Below are 8,212 nucleotides of genomic sequence, written 5' to 3'. Positions count from 1 at the left end.
GATATAAATATTAACAAATGTAATTAATTATTGTTGTAGTTATAAATAAATAATATTAAATTTTTTTTTCCATTTTTATGTTAACAAGTTTTTTTTTTTTTTTTTTTTTTTTTTTCCCCCCCTCTTTTCGTTATTGATTGGGTTTCCATTGGTTTTTTATTTAAAAAAAAAAAAAAATTTACTATGAAATATAAAATTGACTACCTAGAGATTGTCAATCTGTGTTGTCTAAAATATTCCGGCATCGTTTCGGTTAACCAATCCGGATCGATTACTGTAAGTTGTCTTATGTAACATTTTGTTGTGTGTACGACTTCTGAAAATAGAACACAATGTGGCAAAGTACCGCCCAGTACGGATGTTGGATGAATTGATACCATTTGTCTCGTCGACAGCTGACATGAAACGTAAAATAAAGTTACGCGATAAACGATAAACTTCCTCGTTAGCAGACGAAAATTATTAATTATTTAAATATTTACCATCATGTATTTTTTATCCAACTGCAATTCGGCGACGTTCATGAACAATCCAGTCACCAAACATTTACGAATTTGATCAATATTTGAATTACACGATGTTATCGTTATGTCGTTTCTTTTGCAAATTTCAACTAATTGTTTACGAACGTTTGACGCGTAAACTAAATTTCTAAAATGTAGAAAATTTTCATGACACCATTGCTGAAAACGATAAACAGTTGTTTATTATTATTATTATTTGATAAATTTTTTAATGGATTTTTTAAAAAAAAAAAAAAAAGAAAAGAAATTTTTTAAGATGAACATAATAAATAATATTTACCTTTTGCTGTGACATTTTTTTAAAATTTCTAAAAACGTTTAAAAGAGTTATGTGGTCCCCAGAAGAAGATAAAAATTTTTTATGCGCTTCTTTTGCTTCGTCCCTTTTCGTGAGCGAATGAATTAAAACAGATTCTCCGGATAACAAAGCAATAATGGTAATGATTTCATCTCTGAATAAAAACAACAAAAAAAAAAAAAAATCTTGATTGTTATAAAATTAAGTGCAACAATAAATATTAATGTTGTAAATGAATTGAGTATTTTTGCCAACTTACAAGCAACCGTAATCAATTGCCGATAAAAGAATTTTACTATAACGAGGATCAATGGGAAATTGAGCCATTTGTTTTCCTAATTTTGTTAATTGAGGTTTTTCCACACAGTCAATTGCTCCTAACAATTTTAATTCTGTCAATGCCGATTTTAAAGACTGTCAAAAAAAAATTTTTTTTTTTTTTAAATAAAATTAATCAATGTAATTTTTTTAAAATTTTAATTTAAGAAAGTCGAGTTGAAATTTACCTCTTTTGGAGGTTTGTCCATAAAATCAAAATTTAAAATATTTATTCCTAGAGTAAGTAATTGTAATGAAACACTAGCTAAATTACACCTTAGTATCTCCGGTTGAGAATTTTTATCAAACTTATCAAATTCATCTTTTGTAAATATTCTGTAGCAATGACCGCTTGAATCTCTTCCCGCACGACCACTTCTTTGCCACGCTTGAGCTTGAGATATTGTACGAACTTGAAGCATATCCAATCCTGTGATTGGATTAAACATTTTAGCCTTTACTTTTCCTGAATCAATGACATATTTAATGCCAGGTATTGTAACTGATGTTTCAGCTATATTTGTACTAATAACTATTTTTCTTAAACCATGTGGTGTAGGTTTGAAAGCTTCAGCTAACTGTAAGCTAGGAAGAGAGGAATATAATGGCAACACTTTCAATGGCGGTGTCATATTTTCTAAATCCTTAACTATTGACTTGACTTTAAAAGCAAAACTTTCTATTTCTTCTTGGCCGGTTAAAAATACTAAAATATCTTCACTAAAAATAAAAAAAATTTATTATACCGACTGTATATTTGGATATTAAAATTAAGGTTAATATGTAAACTTACTTGGGTGGAGCTTCTTGATGAATTTGAAAAACTGTAACTAAAGAGCTAAATAAATAATCGTCTTGGGATTGAACTGCATGTAATACTTCTACTGAATATTGTCTTCCTTCTAAATATACAACAGGAACATCACCAAAATATGAACTAAAATGGTCTACATCCATTGTAGCTGACATAATTATAACCTGAAGTAAACAAAATAAAGAAAATATTATTGATTCATTATAATGAGAAAAAAAAAGTAAAATTTTTTTTTTAGAAATCGACAAAAACTAAACCTTTAAAATAGGTAATCCTCTTTCTTTTCTCGTTTTATGAGCTTTTTTAATTATACCAAATAATACATCAGTATGAATTGTTCTCTCATGAGCTTCATCTAATATTATAAAATTATACTGCATCAGTTTATCATCTAAAATAGCTTCTCTTAACAACATTCCATCGGTTAAAAATTTTATTTTCGTATTGTGAGAAGTCAAATCTTCAAATCTAATTGAATAACCGACAGTTTCTCCTAAAACTGTGTTCATTTCTTCTGCTACTCTGGCAGATAAAGTAGTGGCAGCTACTCTTCTAGGCTGGGTAACACCAATCATTTTAGACCCATTTATTCTTTCCTCAAAAATAAACTGAGGTATTTGAGTTGTTTTACCACAACCAGTTTCGCCAATAATAATTAATATTTCATGTTTTTCTATCAGATTGATTAACCTAAAAATGAAAATTCAATATTTAGATAATAAAAAATAAAATATATTTTTTAAAAAAATATTATTATTGATTGATAAGCGAATTAGACGTAATAATAAGTAAATAATTTTCCAATATTATCAATAACGTCACCGATCAAAACAATAATAAGCGCGCCATGCTTGTTGATGCAGCAGTCACATTTAAAATAAAATAAAAAATAAAAATAAAAAATATTCACCTTTGTCGTGCATTGTAAACTGGAAGACCCTGCCTTTGCTCTAATATACTTTTAGAATTAGTCGGACTTGATTTTGCTGAGGGTGATTGGCATTTAACATCTAATTTTGCTAGTTTTTGAGGAATCGGTCCGTTAAATATAATGTGCTTCGGCCTATTATTGATATTAGTTTTTTTAACAAACGCAGTCGATATATACTTAGAATCCATTTCCATTAATTTGTATAATTATAGTTACATTATGTCATAAAAAGTTATTAAACATCATTTACAGATTTATGATAAATAAATATAAATTACTTCTGACAGATGGAGGAAATACACAGAAACATCATGGCTACTGATCACGTGACTTACTATCAATAATATCCACAAATTACCGTTTTTAAGTTGGCGACACTGTTTTATTTTAAAACAAAACTTTTCAATTTATTACCTTCTATTATTATTACTAAACATTTTATAAATAAATTTTTTAAAAATATAAATACACAATTGACATTTTCTACCTACACATAATAATCTTGAATTAAATAAAATATTTAATTTTATTTTTAGCTTATAAAATCGATTAATACTTTTTTTATTAAAAATACAGAAAATATTTTACAATTTTAAATTATTTGAACCATGTGAACAAAAAAAAAAAAAATTAATTTAATTTAATTTAATAAGATAAAAATAATTTATTATCCAATTATAAAATGAACTTTATTTTATATATTTATAATTTCATTTATATTACAAATTTTTTTAATAACAAAACAATTCCATAACTAAATTTTTGATTTTTTTTTTTTTTTAAATTTACAATAGTATGTAACTTTTACTGTTACAAAAAATCTTACAGTTAATACCTAAAATTTTTTTTTTGTATATATTTATATTTAAAATATATACACAATTATATGTAAAATTTAAAATTATAATATGTCAGACTAAATAAAAAAAAAAAAAGTATTTAATAACGAACATAAATATAATTTATTCTAAATAAAAAAAATTGCCATAGTGAATAATAATTAATTATTTGCTGCAATTATATTAATTTTAGGAACAGTGCAAAAAAAAAAATTAATTATTTTATAAAATTTCATTTAAAATACAATAAATGCTAAAAAAAAAAAACATTTTTTAAAAACTTTTTTTTTTTTTTTTAAATTTCATTTGAAAATTATCACTTATAACAAAATTATTGTTCTAAAATAAAATAAAATAAAAATAATAATCACAATTGACTAGACAAAAAATTATGAAATTTCACTCTATCGATGGAATTTTTTTTTTTTTTTTTTACCGCAAGTTTTTATTATTGATTTACATAAATTTTTTAAAAATACAAAAATTATTTAAATAATAATACTAAATATAAATTATTGTCAAGACACATCCGAAAACAATAAAAAAAAAAAGTGAAAAAAAAATTGATTAAAATGATACTGTTTAATTGATCTGCAACAATTTAAAAAAAAAAAAGGAAAAAAAAATATTAAATAAATGTTTTAAACATTTAAATATATCAAAAAAATAAATATTAACGACATCGCTTAACACCTTTTATTGCAAGTAAAATTACTTTCCTTCTTTTTTTATAATAATTTATAAAAATTTTAATGGAATAAAATAAATACAATTACTCTTATTTAAATTTTTTTTAAAGTCCTTCAAAAAAGAATGTACGTCTTGAAAAATGATTTTTAAATTATTTTTGAATAATAAATTGAATAACCTCATTAATAATAATAATAATAATAACAATAATTGTAATAATTAATTTATAGTTCAATAATTATTATGTACAGTTTGAATAATTTTTTAAAGAATTAAAATTTTCAAAATTTTTTTTAAATATAAATTACCAATCAATAAAATTGATTTTTTTTTTTTTTTTTTAAATCCGGATTTAAATAATTATCAAATTATTAAAATTAATTGAGCATCCGGTTTTGTTAATTTTTAAGTAAGAGAACCAACCGTACAATCAAAAATATTCATTCGTTTTTGGTTTTACTATCTGAGAGAAAAAAATTTTCTTTTAAGAAAAAGAATCAAGAGATCAACAGAAAAATGAAAGTTTATATGTATGTATGTACATAAGTAAATTACGCTTCACAGATATTAAAGGGCAAAAGCAAAACGATTGGAATAATTACAAAAAAAAAAAAAACTTTTGAGCGATTTGTTTAAAATGTATAAATGAAAAACCTCTCTAACTTACTCAAATTATTTACCTACGATAACATTATCTAATTTTTTTTATTAAGTCCGGACGAATTGTTTTGAACTGTCCAAGTCTTGAAGGGAATGTTGCTTTAAATAAGATGCGAACAATTGTCTCGCTTCGTCTAATACTTTGGTCACGTTATGCTTACGTACCATCTTATCAAAATGCATCGCCATTTCATTATAATCTAATCCGTTTCTAATAATATAATCTCTATGTTGTCGTAATAACGTTAAACAAAGAAACATTAAAAATGGATTTCCATCGCCGAATTCTTCGGGTTTAGGCAATATGTTAGTGGATTGAGGTCTGTTCGGAGAACGGAGAATCTGACTCACGTTCGCTCCAGATCTCAAAGTGTTTAATATGCCCGAAACCTTTATTGAATTCGCACCCCTCGTTAATAAGCTAGACACTTCGGCCGCTTCTTGACCCGTGGTTGGAAGTTTATTTTGATTATTACTTTCAACCTTATCAAAACTATTCCAACCGTTTCTTTTATTTTCCAACGGTTTTTCCGTTTCGGAATTTGTTAAATGACCTTCGGCAGCTCTCACCGACGGTGAACTGCCATCATAATCCAATTCTGCTTGCTCATCTGGCGTAGGAACACATTTTAAAGGATTTTCCCAAACGAAAACTTCCGGTTCAAGTTTGGTACCCTGATGATCGCCAGCCTCGAGCATGGTTTTAACTTCATTTTTCGGACTTTTTTTTGGCGCGGGTACATGAGTTTTTGAATCAAATTTTTTCCCAAATACTTGCCTATCTAAATTTTGAAGTTCTAATGCTAATTCTTTAGTCACGGAAGTTGTCATAGGATAATAATCATCTAAATCATCAGGAGACATGTCTTCGCTCCCGTGATTCTCAAACGTATGTGGACTCGTAGAAGACGTGTACGACGGACTGGTTGAAGTTTGAATCTCTGATATATTTTCCATATCAGATTGAACGGCATCTGATCCGACCTCGTCAAATTTAGACTTGGTCAAAGTGATTTCCGGTCCTAAATTAACAGCACCCTCAGAAATACTTCTGCATTGAGATTGATTAAGGCGATTGCCAATAACTCTTGATTTGTTGTAAGTAGTAAAATTTAAAAATTCATTTAAATTTTTAACTACTCGACCTTTTTGCACTTTGTTTGTTTTTGATGATTCATTTTCATCATGACCGGTCTCGGAGAGTGAATTAAAACTTTTATCTTCCGCTAATCTTTTGGATAAATTTCTTTTATTGCTAGTTTCTACTAAATTTCCAGTACTGGAGGACAAGCCACCGTTTCTGGTGGTCAATTTCATAGTACTCACGCGTTTTTTCATTAAACTAAGCACATCGGATTCAGAATGAACATTCATGGGAGAAATTGATCTAGAAGTGCTTGTCGATATCGTGTTGAGTAACTGAACACAATTATCATCTAAACTAGAAAATGGTTTTACCTTTCTTTGCCTTCTAAGTTGATTTTGACGGGCAAATATTGTTTCATCTAAACTTTGATTTTGTCTCTGAGAATTCGGTAAAGTTTTCCTTGAATTTAATGACAACGCTGAGCTTTGTCTTCGCAACGCACATACTTTGGTATAAGGATTTTCTCTTTGGGGTTTTGATAAAGGACTAAAAAGCGGTGGTGTGAGTCCTGATATATACGCCGTAAATTTAACATCATAAAGCGGAAGCTCCTTTTCTGGCGGTGTGGCTGGAAGTGAACTCCACAGTACTTCTAACATGTGCAAGGCATCATCAAAGGCGAATTCTCTTTTCATTTCCAATAAAAGCCAACGATAACAAAATAACAAATCTTCAGCTTGATGCAATTTTAAATAGGCATAAAAATCAGGATCGTAATAGATTAATCCTTCTGTCAAATGCTGAAATTTTAGTGTCATAGTAATTCCGTCTAACATGAAATTTGGCTTAACACGTGACATAAGAGCACAAAAGCATATATAAGCATGAGATTCATCGCCCATTGTAACTAACAAAGGAGACGCAAGATCACTCATACCCTGACAATAACTTACAGATGGATGATTTAAAGCATATCTGAAATTTTTAATTTTTAAATTTTTTATCTAATGACAAAATGAAAATTTTAATTCAAAAGTACTAAAATGGCATTTTTTTTTTTTTTTTTTAAAAACTTACGTTGTTAAAATGTTAAAAAGAGAGGCAATATTTTGGTTGTCATCACTTCCGGCATAAAATTTATGATGTCTATCAGTTCTTAAAACATCTTTTCGAACCATACTTGTAACATAAGCTAATTCTTCATTCACTTGTTCTTCTTGAATCATCTCGCGCCAAGTTTCTTTTAAAATTTCATATTCGCGAGATTTATTTTTTATGTAATTAATTCTTTCCTTTCCAGACATACCAATAGGATAAACATTTAAGATATGCTTCCAAACAACTTTTCTAAAATGTCAAAAATAAAAAAAAAAAACATAAAATATCGTTAAAATATATGTTAATTAATTATTCATTTTAAAATATTTTTCGAATAAAGATACAAAAAAAAAACTATTGAAAAAAGTAATTGTTTGTACCTTAATCCAGGTTCTACTCCACCATAGTAAATTGCTAATCTAAGTTCTTTCATTTGATTTATTTTTCCCATTGAATCTAAATATTTTCTAAATTCGGCATCACTTAATGGCGGTCTAGATTGTTGAGCATTAGAACTAGAAATTTGATCTTCTCCTAAATTAAATGCACGTTGGAATATATTTAATGTTTTTTCCATTCTATTCATAATTAAACCAGGCAAACGGTTTTGAATTTTAGTTTCAGTAATTTGATTTCTAGGTATTTCTATTGTACCAAAAACATCTTTCTGAGGGATTTCATCACTAGTAGTTTCAACAGAAGACCAATTTTCTCCTTTTTCTTCATTAGGTTTTATTTCAACTTGAAGTACCAAGTAGGGATCAGATGCACTAATGATTTAAAAAACATTATAAGGGTAGACATATAACTTAATAATTATTTATATTCAAATTTAGAATAAAAAAATAACTTTCTTTTGAATAATACTGAATAAATTTACCTTATCACTGCAGCATCTAAATCCCAATCTGACAGTAAAGGTACCAGAGCTTCTTGTGCATCATCGAAAGCTC

At 27.1% G+C, this 8,212-nt stretch overlaps 2 protein-coding genes across 2 annotated transcripts in view; both read right to left on the bottom strand.

The window, feature by feature from the left end:
* Window positions 1-200: 200 nt before the first annotated feature.
* Phum_PHUM078070 (ATP-dependent RNA helicase, putative) lies at window positions 201-3,079 on the bottom strand (the record flags this gene model as incomplete). Its single annotated transcript, XM_002423634.1, has 8 exons — window positions 201-395; window positions 483-683; window positions 805-976; window positions 1,082-1,236; window positions 1,329-1,860; window positions 1,934-2,118; window positions 2,212-2,644; window positions 2,865-3,079. 8 exons carry the CDS (start codon window positions 3,077-3,079, stop codon window positions 201-203), a joined length of 2,088 nt encoding a protein of 695 aa, XP_002423679.1.
* Window positions 3,080-5,122: 2,043 nt separating this feature from the next.
* The window catches only part of Phum_PHUM077960 (uncharacterized protein), a gene marked incomplete at both ends in the record, with an annotated part of 3,551 nt that continues 461 nt past the window's right edge, over window positions 5,123-8,212 (bottom strand). Inside the window, 4 exons of the mRNA XM_002423633.1 lie at window positions 5,123-7,136; window positions 7,239-7,508; window positions 7,640-8,029; window positions 8,140-8,209. Of these exons, the coding sequence (XP_002423678.1) occupies window positions 5,123-7,136; window positions 7,239-7,508; window positions 7,640-8,029; window positions 8,140-8,209 (2,744 nt within the window). The remainder of the gene's footprint in view (window positions 7,137-7,238; window positions 7,509-7,639; window positions 8,030-8,139; window positions 8,210-8,212) is intronic.

Source organism: Pediculus humanus, genomic scaffold (genome assembly GCF_000006295.1).
Source record: "Pediculus humanus corporis 1103172107427 genomic scaffold, whole genome shotgun sequence".
NCBI classification, from domain to species: domain Eukaryota; kingdom Metazoa; phylum Arthropoda; class Insecta; order Psocodea; family Pediculidae; genus Pediculus; species Pediculus humanus.
Note: the sequence above shows the minus strand (reverse complement) of the source record. Positions and strands in the feature narration are given on the sequence as shown.